The sequence below is a fragment of the Hyperolius riggenbachi genome, chromosome 11 (assembly GCF_040937935.1).
Source record: "Hyperolius riggenbachi isolate aHypRig1 chromosome 11, aHypRig1.pri, whole genome shotgun sequence".
NCBI classification, from domain to species: domain Eukaryota; kingdom Metazoa; phylum Chordata; class Amphibia; order Anura; family Hyperoliidae; genus Hyperolius; species Hyperolius riggenbachi.
The window spans coordinates 229,778,982-229,804,756 of record NC_090656.1 but is presented as its reverse complement, the minus strand read 5'-3'; the positions used below and the strand labels follow the sequence as shown (position 1 = coordinate 229,804,756).

General features: G+C 43.7%; 1 protein-coding gene and 1 long non-coding RNA gene across 2 annotated transcripts in view; one reads left to right on the top strand and one right to left on the bottom strand.

Annotated features, from left to right (window-relative positions):
- The window catches only part of ALX4 (ALX homeobox 4), a 125,937-nt gene that overhangs the window by 89,956 nt on the left and 10,206 nt on the right, over positions 1-25,775 (top strand). Inside the window, exons 2-3 of the mRNA XM_068259667.1 lie at positions 6,205-6,494; positions 22,077-22,205. Of these exons, the coding sequence (XP_068115768.1) occupies positions 6,205-6,494; positions 22,077-22,205 (419 nt within the window). The remainder of the gene's footprint in view (positions 1-6,204; positions 6,495-22,076; positions 22,206-25,775) is intronic.
- Positions 3,104-14,206, bottom strand: LOC137537728 (uncharacterized). Its single transcript, XR_011024665.1, has 2 exons — positions 14,136-14,206; positions 3,104-3,256 (listed from the first exon to the last, which is right to left on the bottom strand). It is a non-coding gene; the product is annotated as an uncharacterized lncRNA (long non-coding RNA).

Below are 25,775 nucleotides of genomic sequence, written 5' to 3'. Positions count from 1 at the left end.
AGTTTATGCTACATTAGCACTATCCAGGAGCGCCACGGGGAGGATTCCCAATGCCCTAGTTTTATACAACCCGGGGGACCGCGGGGTCCCAGGCTCTCTCGCTGCCTGGGAACCACAGCGGCACCCCGGAGGGGGAGGCTGGGTGGCGCAGCCGACCCCCCCCTCCCAAGCGTGGCCAGCACCTAATATTAAAAACGGGCAATTACCTTAACGTCCATTGCGTTCTGCTACATGCGCATTAATTTTCCAATGGAAAGCATTTTGTGCAGTTTGTATCCTTTTGGAGGCAGGTGGTGGATGGCTTGCTCCGGTGGTGTGAACCCCGGAGTGAGTTGTCTGCACCTGTCCATCCCCCCCCCCCTCTGCAGTGTTGTGTGTGAGCCAGCCCTGAGCTCTAAAGCTCGGGGTGACCCATGCTTCTCTCCTTTCTCATGTGGGGCCCCCAAGTTAATGCGCATGTAGCAGAACGCAATGGACGTTAAGGTAAGTGCCTGTTTTTAATATTGGGAGGTAGGTGCGGACGGCTCTCCCCGGCGCTGGCCACACTTGGGCGCCCGGCGCTGGCCACACCTCCCCCTCCGGGGTGCCGCTGTGGTTCCCAGGCAGTGAGAGAGCCTGGGACCCTGCGGTCCCCTTGATTGTATAAAAAGGGGGCATTGGGAAACCTCCCCGTGGCGCTCCTGGATAGTGCTAATGTAGCATGTAGCAGGGTGACCGCTTTGTAGTATTGGTTTGTGCATGCATTTGCATAAGCATTGCCTCATGAATAGCCAATTAGGCTAGATTTGCAAAGCCAGACTTGCTAGGGTAAGGCCTCTTTTCCATGGACTGTTGATAGGCAGTGAAATGCCTCTCAAACTCTCACAACTGCTCACTGCTGCCTGGTAACTGCTTGTTGCTGCCTGGTATCTGCTCACTGCTGTCTGGTAACTGCTTGCTGCTGCCTGGTAACTGCTTGCTGCTGCCTGGTAACTGCTTGCTGCTGCCTGGTATCTGCTCACTGCTGCCTGGTAACTGCTCACTGCTGCATGGTAACTGCTTGCTGAGCACACAGCTCAACAGTCCGTGGAAAAGAGGCCTTAAACTTGGTGTTTGAGCACGCATACATTTTCTCATGCAAAGTACTTCTTCTGGCTTGAAGGTTGAGGCACGCCCTGGGGGCAGGGCACTACTTCTTCTTCTTGCCTGAAGGTTGAGGCACTTACTCAATTATATATATAGATCATATGTGTTTGTTTGTTTTGTTTTGTTTGTTCTTTGCTTTTGTCTGTGTTTGGCCACCTTTATAGAATGGAGGCGGGAGTATGGTGATGACACATTACTGTGCTGCTTCTCTTCATGGTCCAATCATAATGCCCTGAGATTGTGCATCCTGACTGGACATCACTAGAACTATCTGAATCCCAGGACCGCTGGAGAGTGCAGAATATCTTTAGGCCATTATCATAGTTCAGATAGAGGGCCCATATGCAATTCACGTCTTCTCCTGAGTTTTCTCCTAGGTGCTTTTTTCACACATTGTCAATAAAATGCATTTTAAAGGGAACCTTAATTCAGCTAAAAAAAAGATTTGCCAACCCCCTGCAGCCACCCTGTGCTCGAGCCATCCAGGAACGATGCTCTGCTCTCCCGCAGTGGCTAAGTTTCACTTAATTGCGGGTTCCCTTTATAATGGACGTTATGAAGACAATGGATCGGGTAGCTTACACCTTGAATTGCGTGCTCAAACCTGACAGCATCGGCATATTCATAACAGCAGGTAGAAAGAACATGGGTTGGCACTTGCAATCATGTGGTAAAAATAACTTTATTCTTCTGGCTAGTGGCTTATATAGTCTAAAACATTGCAAAAAGTTGCACTTCATTCCTACCCGGTTCCTAGTTGCTGTGGGGTGAGGTGGGAGCGGTGGGCCGCCTGACGACCGTTTCGCTCTCCTAAGGGACTGCACAGTACCTCAGAAGACGCCCAGCTATTTTATACCGCATGATTGCAAGTTCCAACCCATGTTCTTTCTACCTGCTGTTCAAAATAATTGTGTTAGTACCTTTTCAACTACTTTTTGGAACTTTTTCAATTGCAACATCCTGAAAAGTTATTTTAAAAAGATGGAAAATGATCTCAAAGGAGAAAATTCAGAAGAAAAAAGTTAATTGCAAATGGGCAGTAGTGTGTGTTCAGTTGTGCATTCACCTACATCTTTAGCTATGTACACACATACAACAACGATCGTTCGTTGTGAATGACGAACAATCTTTAAATTGACGAAAGAACGACCTAAGTAAAGCTAGCTTTTAAGGTGTGTAACGATCTGATCGTTTAACGAACGATCCGGAACAACGTTACATACTGTTCCTGGAAGTGACATCAGAGCAAGTTCCGCCCACACGTAACGAACGGTTCAAAACGTACTTTACACTGTAAAACTAATGTTACGTACATTACATTACAGTATGAGAACTCATACTGTCTGTATGAAGGTAGGACATTTAGATAATATGGCGTTGACAAAACATACAAAAATACACTCTGTCCTGTTAAAATGACAATTATGGTATAATCATGAAGCAATTAACATGTCACAGGACACATTCATAGAACGAACGTTACATCACGAAAAGCAACTGTTGTGCTTGTGCATAAAAATGAAAGGTTCTATGGAGATATAACGAAATGCGCATGTCAAAGTACGAACAACCGTTTTCCAACGATGTACTACTTTTGCAAACGATCGTCGTTTAAAAAAATCGCCAAGGCAGATCTTTCGTTTTTAACGATGTAGCTCGTCCATCGTTTGACTTAATGATCGTTGGATGCTATTTTAAATGATCGTTGTTTGAAATGATCGGGGAACGATCGTTTCAGACGGCTATAGTCGCATGTGTGTACGCACCTTTTGGCCTAAAGTGGGCGGATGGGGCACCATATTGTTGTCATATTTTCTAAATGCCCTATGTCTTTATTTTGCCTTGTTGAGGCCACATACCTGCAATAAGCATGTGGGATGAGTCACTCAGGACACACTGCAGACAGAGGATCGTCAGCACATCAGCCACAAAAGCAGCAGATTAAAGGGAGTTATCAAAAATCATTTCCATTATCCTCTCAGATCTGGTTTCCTTTAATCATAAAACAAAGTCAAGACTTCAAATCCGAAACGTACTTCTGCTGTTGTTTCTTTTCTGCTTCGGTTGATCTTTAGCTTATAAAGTTCTAAATGATCATTTCGCCCAGGTTAAGCTACAATCACTCCGGTACCTGCAAGAAACATGAACAGACACGATAATCGGCATTGCCACACATACATATACAATGTTGTGCAGTGTCCGTATGGCATGGACACTTGTGAGATACACAGGCCCAGTTACAATGCTTCTACCAATTGCCAGTGGCGTAGCTAAGGAGCTGTGGGCCCCGATACAAGTTTAGCATTGGGTCCCCCCAGCACTCTATGCATAACAATTGGTACGGCGCACCAAAACCTGCCAATGGCCACTACAGTGTCAGAGGTGCAAGAAGGGAATGGGGAGCAGCTTGTTAATGATTACTACTATTCAATGTATCTATAGAAGTGATTATTATGAGCACACGACCAATAGAGAGCTAATACTGTGGTTGAGGGAGGGCCACTCAGGGCCCCTCTGGCCCAAGGGCCCCGATGCTCTATTACTACGCCCCTGCCAATTGCAACACCAATCGTGAATTGACATCCCATGCTAGTGTGAATGTCCCCATTGGCGTTCAATGCCAGGGCCACACGCAATACAATAAAATGATCCAATTTTATGGCAATTCGATAAATGTGATTGGATCTCCCGAAAAGATAGAAAGCTTTTTTTTTTCATTTGACTGAAAAATACGATCGGATTTTCCGGTTTTTTTTTTTTTCCGATCTTTATCGATCCAGGATGCTGGAAATTTTTCTTTCATTTTTCTAAAGATTGTAGGGTGTGTTAGATTGTCAATTTATTAATATACACACTCTAGCAATTTTTTTCAGAGTTTCCAATCATTTTTATCACAATTGGGAAAAAACTGAACATAGGTCAGATTTTTGAAATGTAACAATCAGTCAGAAAAAATGATTGCAATTCATGAATTAAACAGATATTTAAAAAATTGTATGGTGTGTGGCCACCTTTAGGCTGGGATCACAGATGTTGAAGTGGACCTAAACTCTTGCACAGGACAGAAGGAAAACAATGTACCCTGTATGTATTTAGAGAGATTAGCCTGTCTAATTCCCCCTCATCTGTGACTAATCACCACTGTAATTTGATCTCTCAGCTGTGTCAGCTGTCTGCCTCGAGAGAGCAGCTAATTTGTAAACACAGGATGTTAACCCTATGTCTGCTTCCATGAAAGGAGGAAGTACATACACTGGAGATGTATTACATGAATTCTATCAGTGGTAACAAAGAAATGTTTTTCTTTAAAGGTCATTATGCTGTTGCTTATCTTTTAGAGCAGAGGGGAAGTTCTAAGTTTAGATCCGCTTTAAAATGGCTTGCTGCATCACACAATGCGATAACACATGCTATGCTATGCATTTCTTAGGGGAGCCCACATTTTCCAAAGTCTATTGCCATGTGTCCTTAATATATTTAAAGAGGAACTGTAGTGAGAATAATGTAATTGCTTATTTTTTACAATATTGATGTATACATTTTATTGAGTCAGTGTTTGCTCATTGCCACAGAGCTGACATGTTTCGGACTCACAGGTCCTTAATCATGGTGCTATGAAGGACCTGTGAGTCCGAAACATGTCAGCTCTGTGGCCTAGTGCATACCAGAGCGGTTCTGCTGCAGTTTGCGATCCGCCTGCAGGTGCGGATCCGCTAGGGTAATGTATTTCAATGGGCTGGTGCACACCAGAGCGGGAGGCGTTTTGCAGAAACGCATACTCCCGGGCTGCTGCAGATTTTGGATTGCGGATGCGTTTCTGCCTCAATGTTAAGTATAGGAAAAACGCAAACCGCTCTGAAAAACGGCACTTCAGAGCGGTTTGCCAGGCGTTTTTTGTTACAGTAGCTATTCAGTAACAGCTTTACTGTAACAATACATGAAATCTACTACACCAAAAACGCTTCCCAAAACCGCAAAACGCTAGCTGAAACGCTACAGAAAAAGAAGAAAAAGCGTTTCAAAATCTGCTAGCGGTTTTTGGTGTGCACCAGGCCTGTGACTGTTTGGTTTTTACCTGTATTAATAAAGTTGGGACTCGATTGAACGCAGGACTTTGTGCAGAACTTCTCCTTTCTGCTGCATATTTGGGTCAAGCCGCCTGGTTGCAGCACTTTCCTGGTGTCCGGGGTGTAGCGGAATTCACCTATTCAGTGTTTGCTCATTGTAAAATCTGCAGATTTATTACAGGATTTATATCAGCTCTAACAAAGAAATATTTTTCTTTAAATGCTATTATGCTGTTGCTTATCTTTGACAGCAGAGGGGAAGTTCTCAGTTCAGGTCTGCCTTAAAGGCCAATGATCGTGAAAAATTGTAGCATTTAAAATACATACATATACTATAAATGTACATTTCTCCTAGAGCAGGCATGGGCAAACTTGGCCCTCCAGCTGTTAAGGAACTACAAGTCCCACAATGCATTGCAGGAGTCTGACAGCCACAGTCATGACTCATAAAGGCAAATGCATTGTGGGACTTGTAGTTCTGTAACAGCTGGAGGGCCGAGTTTGCCCATGCCTGGACTAGAGTGTAATGCCCTATAAATTACTATTTTCCTATGTCACTGTCAGATTTTGAACTAGTCCCCATCTGCTCAGGGGGAATTCTCTGTTATTTAATTATTTACAAAAGCACTTACTAAATAGCAGTTGCTGAGTCCAACTGGCAGAATAGTGTGCAGCAAGTGGGGAAGGTGGTGTTTATAAATTAGCTGCTCTGCCAAGGCAGCCAGCTGACATAGCTGAGAGATCAAATTCAAACTTGTGATTAGTTACAGATGAGGGGAATTAGACAGGCTAAACTCTCTAAATACACACAGGGTGCATTTCTCTGTTTTCCTTTACTCCTGTGCAAAAGTTCAGGTCCACTTTAAGAGTGGCAAACAGCAGTTGTTTGGGATGCAAGTCATTATAGTGTTCCAAACAACAATTATCACCATGTTATCCCCACTCTACACGTTTGCAGATCTTCTCTCTACCATAAAATAACTCATTGTCTGTTATTCGTTGTCTTCTGCAGGTAAAGAGAGTTCCCTGACCCCGAGCAGTGACGGAGCAGGAATGGACGGCAGCTACCTGAGCAGTAAGGACTCCTCGGCCAAGTCCTCCCAGGACAGGGGGAGCAGCGACCTCCCGATGGACAAGGCGGAGTCAGAGAGCAACAAAGGAAAGAAGAGGCGGAACAGGACCACCTTCACCAGTTACCAGCTGGAGGAGCTGGAGAAAGTCTTCCAGAAGACCCACTACCCAGACGTCTACGCCAGAGAGCAGCTGGCCATGAGGACGGACCTGACTGAGGCCAGAGTGCAGGTAACGTCACTTCCTGAAACCAATAGCAGCAATGCCTGATCTATGCCGAACCAGCTGACACTCGCTCCAACGACCAATCAGAGGATTCCTTTGGGATTGTCCTTTTTTAAAATTCGTTTAATTTCAGGTCAAATTGACCACTGAATGCATTTCAAATGACCACTAAAACACGTGTGGGGGATAAATATAGCACAGATAGCGTGAATGGCCTAACCAAAGATGGGACTCTGCCGAGCTGCAGTGCGGACTACGCTGCTCAACTCATTTCAAGCAAATCATTTCAACTTGCATTCACATTTCGTGTCGATTGTATGCAGCTTGGAAATAGAGCAATCAAAACTGTTATTTTGATTTGTTCTATTTCACGTTGCATACAATTGACATTCAATTTTTATGCAGGTTGAAGTTAGCGGTGGCTCATTGACTATTTCCGTTCTTCAAATACTGAAACATTGGCCATTTCCAGAGAATGAATAGAAATTTAACACTCATTTCCTGCCAAAAAAAAACATCTCTGAGGAGAGATGCATGGGTGGGTGGAGGGACAGACAATTGGATGATTGATGGTTTTGTTAATTGACTAGTAGATGCAGGGCCGGATTTCTGATGAGGCCATACAAAGCCTGGGTCTTGGGCGGCAGCAGCCAAGGGGGCACCAGAACGTGAAAGAGGGGTTGCTGCATATAAAAGGGGGGCTGAAAATGGGGAGCAACACATGAAAAGGGGAAACTGATACCCAACGGAGGTGTTCATGAAAGAGAGGGGATATAGTACATGAATGATACAAGAGGAAGGAGGGTGCACATGGAATGGGTGGGCCATGCAGCACAAGAAAGGGGAGCCTCAACATGCTGGGCCTAGGGGCACACAAAGTCCGGCCCAAAGTGGATAGATGTAGGGTGCATGGATATGGGATTGATAGGTGGAGATTGAATGGAAGTGAAATGAATGGAGATTGGATGGATAGATGGATGCATGGAAGGATATGGGTTGGATGGATAATTATTGGATGGATGGAGATTGGATGATTGGTCTAGAGAAGAGTAGAGTCACAGTTTGATGAGGTGTAGTTCAGCCATTGGCACTCCTTGCTCCAGTAGGTAAGTTCTGTTGGCATTTTTGGGCAAGAAGGTCACAGAGAGGTCACAGGGCTGTACTGTTGGACAAAAGGACAGTTATGGTTAGTTAGGGTGAGCAGTTTGGACTTTGTTGAACTTGTGAATAAGTTGGGACGTCACAAAATCGTGATAACTCTCCTCACGGTCGCACTAGCGTTATAGCGCGCGTAACGCGCACTTAGAAAAGCGCTTTTAACAAAAGTGCACCGCCCACCCAAGTGCTGGGAATCGCAAAAAAAAAAATCACGTCAAAAAATGCCCAACGCGAACACTCACGCGATCAGAACGCAATGTGAACAAGGCCTAAGGGTTAACAATAGACCAGTATTTAGGTTAGGGTTAGGCATTCCTTGTAAGGTTTAGTCTAGGGTCAGGCTTAAAGGACACCTGATGTGAAAATAAACTAATGAAATAAACAATTGTATCTATCCTCATTCTCCTAAAAATGACTTTTTAAGATATTCCACAGTTTTATTTTATATTTAAATCTACTTTTTAAGTTTTTACCATTTTATTGTTTTTGCTCAATGACACATTCATTGACGTATGCCAGAGCTAAAATCTATAAACTATTGATCCTTTTTATCTCTTTCCTGCTCTCAGAAGCCATTTTCTGCCAGGAAAGTGTTTTATAGTTGTAATTTCTTATCAGTGAGGGTCACACTGTAATTTGACCCAGTCCTGACTCAGACAGGAACTGCCACTTACATACCTGATGTTTAACTCTTTCAGGCAGAGAGAGAAAAAAAAGGAACACAGCAATGTTATTTGTGTGCTAGGTACTGTACATACCCATGTCTATCTCATCATGTCACCTCAGGTATCCTTTAAACAGAAGGTTATAGGGTAATTTAGGAAGGTAAGTTGTGAAGAAATGGTTTTGATTGGCAGGTGTAGAAGAGGAAACAGGCATGTTCGGGAAATGGGAACGATTTAAGACGTAGGTATAGGAATCAAGCCCTCAAGGAGAGGAACGAATATTGTTGTGCTGCTTGGCATTATGGACGGCACAGAGGCTGAGTTATCACCCAACAAACGGCCTAATAACAATACTAAGAAGAGGCTCTCGCTGCTGTACACGCTACATTATTACATCAGATTCTATCATGTCAAAAAAATAAGTGGTGTAAGTAAAATTGATGGTGGTTTCTGGTCTCTTGTGATGACTCCATGGTTTCTACTCCTGGTCTTCATTCTACCGAGATATCTGCAGAAATTTTGATTTCCGCCAATGCCTATTTCCGATTTTCTGTTTTTCCGATTTCTGAGAAGTATTTTATTTGTCATTTTTTTTGCATCAAAGAATGCAAAAAAATTACCAAAAAAATTAGGAAAAAGGGAAAATCAGTCTTGTGATTGGTCTTAAATTATGTGGAAAAATTCTGCATTCTATGATATTGGTCAAATGCTTCCGAGTTCTGTTATTAAGCTAAAATTACAGAATTGTGGTAATTCAAAAATGTAAATTTCAGGGAACCCGAATGTGCATCCTCAGCTAGAAGCTCGATCAACACTTTGCGTTGGGTCTTGGTGGAATAGAAACGGTCTGTTTAAAGTGCATTGCCGCTCGCTGCCGTCCATCCTGGTTCATCTATTCCTGTCCAGTTCTCGGCCCTGCGGTTCCTCTCTGTATCTTTCATCCCTTCCCCCACACAGAACCATGGGGGGCTGCCTTACAGAGAGCCATAGGCTGCAGGAAATTAAAGATGTAATGTAAACAAGCAGAAGTTATCTCAGCCCATCATCCCAGGCAGTTTTCCCAGGACACGGTCCTGACAGCTCGCTCCGAGGCCAGACCAGGGGTGTCATCTGCAATATTAACTGCAGATAAATATCACAGTCTAAATCCTAACAGCCCAGACCTCATATTCATCCTGTCACAGTGTAATTATCTATGCATGGGGGGACAGGAGGGGGGTGGGGGGGCTTAGCAGAGCCTGAAATCCAATATGGGACTTTGCTGAGCCTCTTACAAAACCAACACCAGCGCGGTGACCGTGGAAAGCGCAAGTCATGAGGGCTCTCTACTGCACAACTAGAGGCAGGATATTTGTTTCTTCTCTGAAGGTTCCCGAACTGAAATAAATAACCCCCCCATTCTTTTCCCCCCCACTTCTTCCAACAACGGAACCCCACAAAACACATCACACCAGACCATAGAATCACCAGGAGAAGAGAATGACCGGGGAGGAAGTCTAGCAGGAGAAGAGAGTCTTCAGACAGATATTAACCATACTGACATTGTGGCTATACTGGCGGGTAGAGGGCCATTACTAAGGGGACATGGCATTCCATCCAAAAGTCGCCATTTGCAGTAAACTCAGCTCTGCAGATCCATGCAGGGGACATTGGGTGGGCGGGTAAGACAGAAGGAAGGATGAGAGATCAGAAACGTTTGTATATTCCTACCGGAAGTGTGTATATTTGTACAGGAAGTGTGTATATCCTAACAGAAAGTGTATATATATGTACAGGAAGTGTATTTCTGCACAAGAAGTGTGTATATCTAAACAGGAAGTGTGTAAATCCATACAGAAAGTGTATTTACTTGTACAGGAAGTGTATATACCCATACAGGAAGTGTGTATGTCTGTACAGGAAGTGTGTATATCTAAACAGGAAGTATGTAAATCCATACAGAAAGTGTACATACTCGTACAGGAAGTGTATATATCCATACAGGAAGTGTGTATGGCTGTACAGGAAGTGTGTATATCTAAACAGGAAGTGTGTAAATCCATACAGAAAGTGTACATACTCGTACAGGAAGTGTATATATCCATACAGGAAGTGTGTATGGCTGTACAGGAAGTGTGTATATCTGAACAGGATGTGTGTAAATCCATACAGAAAGTGTACATACTTGTACAGGAAGTATATATATATATATATATATATATATATATATATATATATATATATCCATACAGGAAGTGTGTATGTATGTACAGGAAGTATATATAACCCTACAGAAAGCATGTACATCTATACAGAAGGTGTATATACTTACAGTATATAGGAAGTGTCTATATAGCTCACATTGATAGACAGTATCAGGAGCCAATGAAAGCGGCTCCTGAACAGCTGACAGCGCTCTGCCATCATAGAGACTGCAGAGAGAGGAGCCGGCGGCGTTGGGGCGGCGTTGCGACCGGCGAGAGCGGCGGGTATGTGCGCCGATTTGTCGGGAGGCAGCGTTTTACAGTAACAGCAGTCTCTGGTCCTTAAAGGGAACCTGAAGCGAGTAAAATTATTTAAAATAAACACATGATGAAGCTGCAAATGAATATTACATACTAACCTCACTGTCAGTTCCCCTTAGGGGCTCACCGTTTTCTTCTTACAGTGATCCCTTCCAGTTCTGACAATTTTTGTCAGAACTGAAATATACCAGTTGCTGTCAGTTATATATCAGCAGCTGTCAGTTTCAACTGAATGTGCAAGGTAATGTCCATGTTTCCCTATGGCTCAAGTGGGTGATATTACAGTTTAACAGTCTGCTGACCAGGAAGCTGTTAGGGGGTAATGGCCATTTTTAAAATGGAGGACGGAGAATTCCATTGATCATGATCACAGTGGACAAACGGGACGCAGGAGATGAGAGATTGATGAGTAGACTACACAGGAGGTAAGTATGACCTGTGTATGGTTATTTTGACTTTTTATTTTCAGTTCAGGTTCTCTTTAAGGGGGCAGAGACTGCTGGTACAGAAATGGTTAAAGGCTGCTGTATGTTTATGACATAAAATATTATCAGGACAGCTAAATACAGACATCCTAGCTCTGACTGCCCCACCGTGACTGTTGGACGAGGGTCGTGCTGGAGTTCAGTGTATGGTGTTCCGCGATGCAGAAAATCTATTAGTAACGGGGATTTAGCAGCTCAGGGGTGCATCCTATATCTCAGAGGAGCCACACATTGTCCTTGTCAGCCAGTAAGCTCTGGGCGTGATGTCGGCCACTGAGCTGACACTCTTTGCTCCACTAATCATTGTTCATGCCCCATGTCGAATAGGAAACAGAGATTGGAGGGACACCTCGTGTACCTGGTGCTATAGTCATCTCCTCTGGTCACTGTGTGATGAATGGCCTTTCATGGAATAGAGGAGCAGGTCACACAGGACCCCCATGACCCCCCCCCCCCCCCCCCTACAGTTATCCATGAACGTGATTCTACACAGGAATCTTGTAGGAGATGATAAATGTACAGACAGAGTGCTGAAAGACCCTCTGCATTGGGGAACTAAGTCTGCTTATGCCGGGCGGGGCCTCACAACATGGCGACCTCATTACTCTTGTGTGTCATCTTCTTTTTATGGATGATGTGACCGGTTTTTTGCTTGTTAATGTATTTCTGCCGTGTTCTACAGGAAACGTCTATCCCTTACCATCAGGGCCGGTTCTAGACTTTCTGCTGCCTGAAGCACACTTCGGAGGATGTGCCCCCCTTCCCCCAGAAACGCTGATACATGTGTGTGTGTATATGTGTATATATATAATATATATATATATATATATATATATATATATATATATATATATATATATATATATACAGTGCTGCCCATAATTATTCATACCACTGGCAAATTTTAACCTAAAGTTACTTTTATTCAACCAGCAAGAATTTTTTTTTGACGGGAAATGACAGAGGTGTCTCCCAAAAGATAATAAGATGATGTACAAGAGGCATTATTGTGGAGAAAAAACATTTCTCAGCTTTTATTTACATTTGAGCAAAAAGTGTCCAGTCCAAAATTATTCATACCCTTCACAAACTGTCACAGTCTGTGGGAAAATCCAAAGTTCTGTACCATTCCAAATGGCCCAAGCTGTTCTAAAGCTTCCCAATTACCCTGATTAATTGGGAACAGCTGTTTTAATCAACTCAACATGTGGAAAACAGCGGCTCTCTGCAGTTGGTTTGTGGACTGTGATGGATAAGACAAAGGAGCTCAGTGAGGACCTGCGGCTGCGTATTGATGCTGCTCACAAGTCAGGAAAGCGCTACAAGGGCATTTCTAAATGTTTACAAGTTCCAGTAGCTACAGTGCAAAGTATTAAAAAAAATACAAGATGTCCCGCACTGTTGAAAATCTCAGAGGACGTGGTCGGAAGCTAAAAGTGACACTTGTGCTGGCCAGGAGGATATTGAGAGAGGTGAAAAAGAATCCAAGGATCCCCACCAAGGCCATCCTGGTGAATCTGGGCTCTGCTGGTGGCAATGTCTCAAGGCAGACAATCCAACAGACACTGCACACTGCTGGGTTCTATGGATGCAGACCAAGGAGGACGTCTCCAGATAAGGCACACAAAAGCTTGCTTGGCCTTTGAAAATGCTCATCTGGACAAAGAAGAAGACTTCTGGGTTATGGTCAGATGAAACAAAAAATGTAATAGTTTGGTCACAATGATGTTTCCTTCATTTTGTGTAAGAAAGGAGAAGCCTTCAACCCAAAGTACAACATCCCCACTGTCACACATGGTGGTGGGAACCTAATGCTTTGGGGGTGTTTTTCAGCCAATGGACCAGGGAACCTAATTACAGTAAATTGCACCATGAAAAAAGAGCAATACATGAGGATTCTCAAAGACAACATCAGGCAGTCTGCAGAGAAACTTGGACTTGGGCACCAGTGGACATTTCAGTATGACAATGACCCAAAACACTCAGCAAAAGTGTTGAAGAAATAGTTATCAGACAACAACATTAACGTTTTGGAGTAGCCCAGCCAGAGTCCTGACTTGAATCCAATTGAGAATCTGTGGAGGGAGCTAAAGATCAGGGTGACAACAAGAAGACCCTCCAACCTGAACGATTTGGAGCTCATTGCTAAAGATAATCGGGCAAAAATACCTGTTGAGACATGCTGGTCTGCAATTATAGGAAGCGTTTGATTGCTGTAATAGCCAATAAAGGCTTTTCTATTGATTATCGACAAGGGTATAAATCATTTTGGACTGGACACTTTTTGCTCAAATGTAAATAAAAGCTGAGAAATTGTTATTTTTCCCCACAATAATACCTTGTACATCGTCTTGTTATCTTTTGGGAGACGCGTATGTCATTGTTCATCAAAAAAATTACTTGCTGGTTGAATAAAAGTAACTTTAAGTCAAAATTTGCAAGGGGTATGAATAATTATGAGCAGCACTGTATATCCTACTAATATTATAAATGTGAAAGTTTGGATGTTTGTTACTCAATCACGCAACAATGGCAGAACGGATTTGAATGAAATTTGGCACACACATAGTACATTAGATGGAAGGAGGGAGGCACCAGGTGACCCAAACCATTTGTCCAGATGGCGCCCCCTAGATTTTGCCGCCCGAATCAAGTGCCGCCCATGCTAACCATTGGTTCTTGCTCAAAAAGTCTCTATCCATTATATGATCTTTTTATCAGATGTTCAATTTGTAAAAAAAAAAAATGGAATAAATAATGAATGAAATATGTGGATCTACAAAATATCTAGCTTAGTATAGCATTGATAAGTGCAAATATAAGCCTGGTACACACACATGCGAAGTAAGTCACGCGGTGGGGATCCAGACATTGCAGGACCGTCACTGTACATACGCGTCACTAGCCTGCAGATATGATCTGTTGCTGTCGGGGGGTGGAGGGCGGTTAAGCAGCACAGTAGTGATGTCACGCAGTGGGCAGGGTGAGTGGGGAGGAGAATGCTCTTGGCCGGTGCTCAGCCAAATTGATCCTCTGGGCTGATCCATAGACGATGTGGAGTGGAGGGAGGGCATTGGGGGCCACTGTACACTTGCTAGATTTTTTAGCACAGGCCATCATTATCATTAGAAGGGCAAATGATTGATCAAATTAGTTATCTTCTAAAATTCAACCAGGATCCAGTAGCTTTAGTTGGATATTGATGGTTTGTTGACGCTGTTGCATAAGGGGCCGTACACTATAAATTTGCTGACAGCCTAGAGTCCATGCATCTGCTAATTTCGATTACCCCAAATTTTGTGTAATTTTTTGCAATTATGGCCATGCATAATTACGATTTGGAAATTCAATTGCTTTTATGTAATCTTTTCATAATTGAGTGTAACTTTCCCATAATTTCATGCCGGCTTCAGTGGTCAGTAGCAGAATCCTGGATAAAAAGGAGACACCGAGAGCCCACTATAGTGTAGTATGTACTGGAATTTGTGGAAATGAAAGGGTAAGTATAGTGTTATACTCACTGGGTTACCATCCAGGCAACCACTTCATAGGCAGGTGGGTGAGTATTAGATCTGTCCCCACTCAGAAATAAGAAGTCACTCTCTGTAGATCGGAAAAAAGGAACCAAGTCCCCTCCACCAGGGGTGGACACAATAATTGTACAGAGGCGCCAAAAGTATAAAAAGAGGCAAAATTACCGCCTCAGGGGGGCTAAGCTTTCGATTAGAATGCGTAAGTTGTTGTACTCCATTCTATTGCCTGATGAAGTGGGATGTGCACACGAAACGCGTTGCACCTACTCAGAGTATGTAAATAAATTATTATTTTCTTGAAATAATCAACAGAATCCTAAACAGGCTATTGTCACCAACATCGCTATGTATGTTAAGAGGCATAATGAAGATAACAAAAACATTATCTTTTTCAAAAAGACCTTGTAGTTTTTGAGAAAATTGATTTTAAAAATGCAAAGGTAAAATGGTTTTTAAACCATTTGACAGTTTCAAAACCCATTTTCCTTTGTAGTTTTTAAGGTAATTGATTTTGAAAAATGCAAAGCATTTTTGATATATATATATATATATATATATATATATTTACTTATTCCCACTATTCCCCTTAAAGTATAACTGTCGATGTACAATGAAAAATCAGTTCTTTATTTGTATCTGGTAAACAAGTAATAAGGATGCTAACCAGGCAATCCAAAGTTAAAATCACTATTACTTTTCTTGTTGATAAATGATCATTCCCCAGTTTTTTTTAACAGTAAAAAAATGTATTTGTTTTTTCAAAGGGAAAAGGTACAGAGCAGTGCATATACAGTTATAGCTGTACAGATGAGAAATGTAACACATATCATCATTTATGTCTGCATAATTTTACTGAATAATACAATGTATACATCTATTGTCAGTTTTAAGTAAAAGGACATCACATAAGTATAATCAGTTGTGTTAGCATTTCCGCTCTGCACCTGAGAAGAATATAGAGAAGAAAGAGGGGTAGTATTACCCCGGAAGAAAAAGGAGGTCATCGCCCGTCTCCAGCCCTGCACCCGCCCCCACGGATTCCCGTTTGTTGGGTCCAGAATCCTACTTTCCCAGACTCCCCATACCTTGTTAAATTTCTTACGGCTTTTCCTATTTACGTAGGTTGTTCTATATAAGGGGAGGGCATTATTTATTGCTTTAGCTCAAGTACCTAGTGTTGGGATAGAAGCTTTTCTCCAATATTTTAGAATCTCCTTTCTAGCATAGAAGCATAATGTTCTCACCAACAGTTGTTTATGAGTTGAAATAACGTCCTTGCCAATTCTCCCTAGCAGTAGCAACCCTGCCTCGAGTTGAAAAGAGGTTTGTACCAGTTTGTTAATAATTGAAAGTGTATTTTCCCAAAAGGGGATGATTTTGGGGCATTGCCAAAAAATGTGGATAAAACTGCCCGAGTCCACCAAGCACCTCCAGCATCTATCTGAACTGACATTACTTATTCTGTGTAGCCTCACCGGCGTAAGATAAATTCTATGTAAGAATTTTGTTTGAATAAGTTGGTCGCTTGCAGAAATAACCATAGTGGGGAAATCTTCTAGTATTATGTCCCATTCTTCTTTAGTTAAATTAGAAATATCCTGCGTCCATTTTTAGAAGTTCTTATCCAGCCTGGCATTATTGCGAGTAAGCAGTTCAGTGTAGATGGCCGAGAGTGTTTTGGGGAGACTTTTAGTTAGGAGTAATTGTTCTAAACTGTCAGTTTGCATGTCAGGAGGCTGAGACCCAAATTGTGATCTGTGCGCATGTTGTAACTGAAGAAACCTAAATAAGTGCTTATTAGGAACGTCGAACTGAGCTTTCAGTTCATTAAAAGTATAAAGAGATTTATCCTTTTGGATGTGAGATCGATTTTTTAATTCCGTATCGTGCCCAAATGACTGGGTCGGGTATATGGGTCAGGTATAGTAGAGAAATGCTTCAACTGTGGGTTTCCCCATAATGGAGTGTAAGGAGATATGGTATCAGGTTTGATCATAAGGGCTCAAGTTGTCGACCAAGCCTTCCAGGTTGTTGTCATAGCCATAGTGGTGTGAGAGTTGGCTTTAGGTCCTCTGTAGGGAAGGTTTGTTAATTGTTCATATGAACCCAACAATGCTGCCTCCACATTCACTGCCGGGTTTGTTGCCTCTTGAGAAAACCACCACCTAATCGTAACAAGTTCTGATGCCCAGTAGTACTTTTAAAAATGTGGGAGCGCTAGACCACCTCTAGATTTTGGGAGTTGTAATAAGTCTAATGCAATTCTCGGCTGTTTACCTGCCCATATAAAGGAAACAATTAGTTTGTCGATTTGTTTAAAAAGTGTCGTCGGGAGCAAGACTGGGCATTGCCTAAACACATAGTTAAATTTAGGTAGAAAAATCATCTTGAGCAAGTTAATTCTGCCTATCAAGTTTAGTGGAAGTCTGTTCCAGACATTACATCTATTTTAGAGTTGTTGGATGATTGGGTCTATGTTAAGTGATCTATACCTTGCAACATCTTTGGTTATTTGAAATACCCAAATATTTAAATTGGTTCACCACTATTAAGAGGGAGTTTGGATTTGGTATCATTCCCCAGTTTACCTGACTCTTATTTGGTACACACAAAATTTGGTTGCAGGGCATGCTGGGTTGTCCTTTTTTGCTTCTTTATTTTCCCTCAGACTTAACTAATGCAGCCTGATTGTCTGAAGCCTCCTTCCCTCCTGTTTTTCCATCCCACACCTCTGTTCCTCTCTGATTGGCTAATATTTCTCATGCTGAGACAGTGCACTTTTTATAGTGGAGAGTGGGAAATGTATACACAATCAGGCAAAGGAGAGTAAGGGAGGAAATGACATCAGGATTGGCTTCAAAATAGCCACAGTTAAAATGGGAAATGCTGAGATGGATTTTCTCTTTTTTTTTTACTGTAGAAAAATCATTAAAATCAAAATGTGGACAGTACCATACATATGTTACGTAAGTAGAGCAAGTATTTATCTACTTATATATGTGGGTTTCTTTTCTGAGATAATATGGGTGACAGCTCCGCTTTAACATATGTGGCAATTTTGGGGACTATAGCCTGTATGGGGGCTTTCCTCTTAACCACTAAATTTTGTACAAAATCACGCAAAAATTAAAATTGTGAAATTATGGTGATTACGTTTAACTACGAAATTAAGGCTTTTAAGTTTATGCACAATTTGTGCTCATCACTACCAATAGCAATAAGTTTTAAATCAGGATGATACCATTTATTGGTTAACTAAAAATGAATAAGAATAAGCAAGCTTTCGGCCTTGCAGCCTTCATCGAGCTTGCAAGGCCGAAAGCTTGCTTATTCTTATTCATTTTTAGTTAGCCAATAAATGGTATCATCCTGATTTAAAACTTCTTGCTTTTACTGATGGCTAACACGGTACAATACCCTACTGCTACCACTACCAATAGCCATCCCTTTGCCCGAAGTGCCTGACAATCTACAATCCCTAATAATATTTTTTCTTCACCCGAAAACAGCTCACAGTGTAAAGTTCCTGCCAAAATTTCTTCCATGCAATTGGTCCAAAGTCCTTACCACCAGTCCAGAAGCTGCCCATAGTCTAAAGCAGCCTTTCTCAACCAGGGTTCCCTGGTATTTTAGCGTTCGAGGTGAGCTGCCTCAGCTGGCAGGTTGAGAAAGTTTCCATATGATGTCCCTAGCTTCTCAATGTCCTTGTCATCCATTTTCTGCCCATCCTGAATTCTAGCTTCCCTACTTGTTCACCACTAGCGCAATGACTAGGCGACTGTTATGACACATTTCCTTGGTGATGAATAAACATGTGGGATGCCAGAACTAAGGATGTGTGTATAGCAGATAGACAGAAAGCCCTAACACCGAGCAACTATAACGGGGGGTGCAATGATGGAGGGCATGAAATGGGTATTCTGAAAAGGAGAAATATGGAATGGGGATTATTATAGTAATAAGTGTTTAGCCTCACCATCACCCATTGTTAATGAAAAATTAGTAAAGTGTTGTACCGTGTTAGCCATGAGTAAAAGCAAGACGTTTTGAATCAGGATGATACCATTTATTGGCTAACTTAGAGATGGATAAACAGTGAGCTTTCGACTTATAAAAAGCCTTCATCGGACTGGTTCCTGACCAAAACTGAAAAACACAGCTTATATACACTGACATACAGAGCAGAAACATTCTTTCTTTTTGTTTGCTAAAGAATGTTTCTGCTCTGTATGTCAGTGTATATAAGCTGTGTTTTTCAGTTTTGGTCAGGAACCAGTCCGCCGAAGGCTTTTTATAAGCCGAAAGCTCACTGTTTATCCATCTCTAAGTTAGCCAATAAATGGTATCATCCTGATTCAAAACTTCTTGTTAATGAAAAATTCAACTAGAAAATAAATCCCTTCTCCTCTGCTAATGGAGGGGTTCCCTGAGATTCAAAAATTATTTGAAGGGGTTCCTACAGGGTAAAAAGGTTGAGTAAGGCTGGTCTAAAGCCTAGGTTCTCAATGTGTGGTATGCGCTCCCCAGGGGGTACTTCTGTTGGTTCCGGGGGGTACCCAGGCTTAAAATACTTAACCAAGAATAACAAATTTAGAGTTTTAGAAAAATGATTAATCTTAAACAACACCAAATTCATATTTTAGTTAATTCAAAGCAATGGTAAATGGTTGGAAATTGTTTAGAACCAATTATCATGTACTACGATTAAATATATGTTTGTCAAGGAGTACTTGTGATAATATATATTATGCTAGGGAGTACTTGGTGAGTACAGGGTTTTAAAAGGGGTACATACCAATAAAATGGTGAGAAACACTGGTCTTAAGTATGGAACTATGGAGGTCCACCATGAATTTTGGGTAGGGGTGGAATCTGAGGACTAATTTGTACTAATAAACCTTGACTTCCAAAATGATGCATGAAATCGATTACTGTTCCGAAGCAAAGATCACTTGTTTTGTGCTGCCTCCATAATGACTCTTGGGTGGTTTATGCAGACATAGATAATCCCTTCATTGTTATTATTTTTAATTTATATAGTGCCAACATCTTTAGTAGCACCGTACAGAGTACAAAACAAATATTGGGGAACATATATACATGAGAAGTTGAAAGCTCAAAGCTCTGTACATTTAGGGCATCCAACAATATAAATACAGACATAGATGATGTGCAGTTTGAGACTGGGACATGTTCATGTGATAATTTACAGCAGAATAAAAAACACTAGGAGGAGGTCACTGCCCTTGTGAGCTTACAATCCAGAGGGGGGTGGGGTGGAGACACTGGGAAGAGGCCTCTGCCCTTGTAAACTTACAATCTAGAGGGCGGTGGGATTGGAGACACTAGGCAGAGGTCCCTGCCCTTGTGAGCTTACAATCTAGAGGGTAGGGGGTGGGGACACTAGGAGGAGGTCCCTGCTCTTGTGAGTTTACAATCTAGAGGGAAGGGGTGGAGACACTAGGGGGAGGTCCCTGCCCTTGTGACCTTATAATCTAGAGGGTAGTGGGGTGGAGGGACTAGGAGGAGGTCCCTGCCCTTGTGAGCTTACAGTCTAGAGGGGGGTGGGGTGGAGAGACTAGGACGAGGTCCCTGCCCTTGTGAGCTTACAATCTAGTGTGTAGTGGGGTGGAGAGACTAGGACGAGGTCCCTGCCCTTGTGAGTTTACAATCTAGAGTGTAGTGGGGTGGAGAGACTAGGACGAGGTCCCTGCCCTTGTGAGTTTACAATCTAGAGTGTAGTGGGGTGGAGAGACTAGGACGAGGTCCCTGCCCTTGTGAGTTTACAATCTAGAGTGTAGTGGGGTGGAGAGACTAGGACGAGGTCCCTGCCCTTGTGAGCTTACAATCTAGAGGGTAGTGGGGTGGAGAGACTAGGACGAGGTCCCTGCCCTTGTGAGCTTACAATCTAGAGTGTAGTGGGGTGGAGAGACTAGGACGAGGTCCCTGCCCTTGTGAGCTTACAATCTAGAGGGTAGTGGGGTGAAGAGACAAGAACGAGGTCCGGGGTCCCTACCCTTGCGAGCTTACAATCTAGAGGGTAGTGGGGTAAAGAGACAAGAACGAGGTCCGGGGTCCCTACCCTTGCGAGCTTACAATCTAGAGGGTAGTGGGGTGAAGAGACAAGAACGAGGTCCGGGGTCCCTACCCTTGCGAGCATACAATCTAGAGGGTAAAGGGGTGGAGACACTAACAGGAGGTCCCTGCTCTGCTAGCTTACAGTCCATAGATTGGTGGGGTGGGAACACTAGAGGGAGGTCCCTGTCCTTGTGAGCTTACAATGTAGAGAGTAGTGGGGTAGAGACATTAGGGAAGGAGACGCAGGGATTAGCGGATGAGGCAGTGAACCTCCAATGCTACCTATAGCAAATTAAAGTGAACCCGTGATAAGAGTGATATGGAAGCTGCCAGTATTTCCTTTTAAACAATACTAGTTGCCTGGCAGTCCTGCTGATCTATTTGGCTGCAGTAGTGAACTGAATTACACCAGAAACAAGCATGCAGCTAATCTTGTCAGTTCTGACAATATTGTCAGAAACCCACGACCTGCTGCATGCTTGCACAGGGTCTATGGTTGAAAGTATTAGAGGCAGAGGACCAGCAGGGCAGCCAGGCAACTGGTATTGCTTAAAAGGAAATAAATATGGCAGCCTCCATATTATTCTCACCTCCGGTTCCCTTTAAAGTCTTTTGATAGTTTCCAGGCTCAGAGGCGAGCATGACGGACAGGCTTGGAGAGAGAGTTCCCAAGGAGAGGTGATACTCGTGAGAAGGCCTGGATGTGGGAATAAGCAGAGGTGACTAAGCTAGAGGACAAGAGGGTCTCATCATCTTTATAAATTAGAGGCACAAATGAACAAGGCCGCACATAGATGGCTGTAGTAAAATGTTAATTTCATCAGGCACAGACTAACAAAAACCCACCCAGGAAGTGAGGTCATGGACAAACAAATAAGCATTTAACCACTGAAGGTCCATAGTAAGGGAGAACTCTGTTTGTATGAAATGATTTCAGTACAAGCTAATTGTGCAGTAATTTTCAGGCCTTGAAATGTTACAGTATCGTCATCAGCCATCAACAGAATCAGCAGGAACACACAACTGCCTCAGTTGATTGGTCGATTTCCAAGCTGCTTAAATTTGCATAAAATTTGCATAACATTTACCTAAGCTCCAAATCATTATCTCACTGGCATCCTCTACAGATCAGAGGTGAACTATGTGCAACACTTGTGTCTTCCAGGTGTGGTTCCAGAACCGAAGAGCGAAGTGGAGGAAGCGGGAGAGGTTCGGTCAGATGCAACAAGTACGGACTCACTTCTCTTCTGCCTATGAGCTGCCACTACTGACGCGAGCTGAGAACTATGCCCAGGTAATGCCACTATCACCCCACTTTTCTTCCATACAGAATACTTGTAGTAGCCTCAGTGGTAACTCAGCCTATTTCCAAGAATACCAGAGATACCCTCAGAAAGGACCTACTTGGTATGTTCATGACTAATTAGGCTTTAGGAACAAAGATGGGTTTGACTTAATCTACGCAACACAAAGTGATACTGACTAAACTTTCCTCCTCTGTATACCATCTCTGCCATGCTCTTTGCATGGTCACACGTTCTGTGGTTGAGAGTGTTCTAAGGGTTCCTCAAGTCTCCAGGACCATGTCTTGAAGAAGTCCATCCATGCCACAGACTAGCTTACTGTTGTAGGGGTTTCTTCTAGTTTCCCAGTTACAGTTGGGAATTGAGATTCCTCCTAGAAATGGAGGGGGGAGATTGACGCTTCTGGGTGAGAGGTCTGATTTTTAGCGTAAACACACTGGCATTTTGGTAGGCACAATTATATTATGATTTTGGGGTCTCATAGCCTCTTCTAGTGATCTATGACGCAAGCAGCAAAGGCATGACTGTATCAGGACTAGTCCTGGCAAATGTAGGGGGGGGAACAGGACTGTGGGGGTTTGTGGTGCCTGATCATCAGAGCAGGTCTTCTCACATTTGTAAAGCTGCATACCCAGGTTACAATTTTTGAAGCAATTTTTTCCCGCAACAGATTTTTTTGTGTGACTAGCGATTGTTTCCGTGTTTTCACAACGTGGGTACGTGTGTGTGATTAGGCAAACAAAGCTTTGCGACGTGTGGCGATTACAACCGTCACGGTGGATCAGATCCTTAAGATCGCCGACAAGTCCTGTGCAAAGTGCTGCTATCGTTTAAACTTACGTTTGTGCCCACTGTGTGCCATCATTGGTAGTAAGATGGATCAGGGTACGTCCGTTCATCAGGTTGTGTCACTGAGCGTTCTCCAATACATCTACCAGTGAGTCTGGGCCTTTATGGGTGGGGGAATCATGTTGGTCACACTTGTTGTACAATTCCTGACAGATTGGTCCTCTGGCCATGGAGGTCACCATGGAGGAAGGGGTTCAAATTTTGGGGAGCCAGGCAGTTTTGTGAGGAAGACCCATGATTTGACAAGGAAAAAAAACATTTTATAAACAATTCTGCTGTTTTTTTTTTTTTTTAATATGGCTGACACATATAGGGCAAATCAGAAGGTGACACAGGTATTTGCGGAGCCCAAAAAAGTGGCTTTAAGGGTTTTTTACTTCAGGTTCAAGAAAATAGTTTCTCCGGAGTGGAAACCAACAGCTCAGCTCCTCTCCAGCTCATAGTGCCCAGGTCTGTGACAGACAGGTCTGCTGTATGGAAGGTTCAGAGCAGCCGATAAATCAGGATGACAATTCCCTGAGACTCCTGGCTTCCTGGTCATTTTACATGTCATCACCTAGTGGATGGAGGAGTGTGTGGTGGGGGGAAGCATGTGTGGGGTGGGGAGCATGTGGTGGTGGTGGGGAGTTGTTTTGAAACAATGAGTGGGAGCTGCAGGAGGAGAGGTCAGATGCCTGGTGAGGAGGAAAGGCTCAGAGTTCTATCGTTGCAGCCACATCTGGAAGCTTCCCTTACATTCCTCCACTATTGCTCCACAGGGATGGGTGGGGGGAAAATCACTAAAACATAAACCACGAGGGGGGAATTCAGACAGGAGATGTCACTTCTTCAGCCATCTACAGTGGTCAGTGTTAGCACCACACGTATCACGTCCAGAGACTCTCCTCTGATGTTCCTCAAAGATCAAATCCAGAAGAATTTTATAGACATTGAGGGGAACGTTACATGAAAAGTTAAGTACTCTACAATCAGGACATCCAGCAATACAAATACATTCATAGCTGATGTGTGGTTTGAGACACCACCAATACTGTTGCATGTTCATATGATAAATTACAGAAGAATAAGAAATGCTAGGAGGAGGTGCCTGCCCTTGTGAGCTTGCAATCTAGAGGGCAGTGGGGTGGAGACACTAGGAGGAGATCCCTGCACTTGCGAGCTTACAATCTAGAGGGCAGTGGGGTGGAGACACTAGGAGGAGATCCCTGCACTTGCAAACTTACAATCTAGAGCAGGCATGGGCAAACTTGGCCCTCCAGCTGTTGAGGAACTACAAGTCCCACAATGCATTGCAGAAGTCTGACAGCCACAGTCATGAGTCATAAAGGCAAGTGCATTGTGGGATTTGTAGTTCCTTAACAGCTGGAGGGCCAAGTTTGCCCATGCCTGATTTAGAGGGTAGTGGGGTGGATACACTAGAAGGAGGTCCCTGCCCTTGTGAGCTTACAAACTAGAGCAGGCGTGGGCAAACTTGGCCCTCCAGCTGTTATGGAACTACAAGTCCCACAATCCATTGCAGGAGTCTGACAGCCACAGTCATGACTCATAAAGTGGAGTGGAGACACTAGGAGGTCCCTGTCCTTGCGAGCTTACAATCTAGAGGGTAGCGGGGTGGAGACACTAGGGGAGGTCCCTGCCCTTGTGAGCTTACAATCTACAGGGGGGAGGGGGGGTGGAGACACTAGGAGGAGGTCCCTGCCCTTGTGAGCTTACAATCTACAGGGGGGAGGGGGGGTGGAGATACTAGGAGGAGGTCCCTGCCCTTGTGAGCTTACAATCTAGAGGGTAGTGGAGTGGAGACACTAGGAGGAGGTCCCTGTCGTTGCGAGCTTACAATCTAGAGGGTAGTGGGGTGGAGACACTAGGGGGAGGTCCCTGCCCTTGTGATATTACAATCTAGAGGGTAGTGGAGTGGAGACACTAGGAGGAGGTCCCTGTCGTTGCGAGCTTACAATCTAGAGGGTAGTGGGGTGGAGACACTAGGGGGAGGTCCCTGCCCTTGTGATATTACAATCTAGAGGGTAGTGGAGTGGAGACACTAGGAGGAGGTCCCTGTCGTTGCGAGCTTACAATCTAGAGGGTAGTGGGGTGGAGACACTAGGAGGAGGTCCCTGCTCTTGTGAGCTTACAATCTAGAGGGCAGTGGGGTGGAGACACTAGGAGGAGATCCCTGCCCTTGCGAGCTTACAATCTAGAGGGTAGTGGGGTGGAGACACTAGGAGGAGATCCCTGCCCTTGCGAGCTTACAATCTAGAGGGTAGTGGGGTGGAGACACTAGGGGGAGGTCCCTGCCCTTGCAAACGTACAATCTAGAGGGTAGTGGGGTGGAGACACTAGGGGGAGGTCCCTGCCCTTGTGAGCTTACAATCTAGAGGGGGTGGGGTGGAGACACTAGGAGGAGGTCCCTGCCCTTGCGAGCTTACAATCTTGAGGGTAGTGGGGTGGAGACACTAGGGGGAGGTCCCTGCCCTTGCAAACGTACAATCTAGAGGGTAGTGGGGTGGAGACACTAGGGAGAGGTCCCTGCCCTTGTGAGCTTACAATCCAGAGGGTAGTGGGGTGGAGACACTAGGGGGAGGTCCCTGCCCTTGTGAGCTTACAATCTAGAGGGGGTGGGGTGGAGACACTAGGAGGAGGTCCCTGCCCTTGTGAGCTTACAATCTAGAGGGTAGGGGGGTGGAGGACATTAGGGGAGGAGACACAAGGGTTAG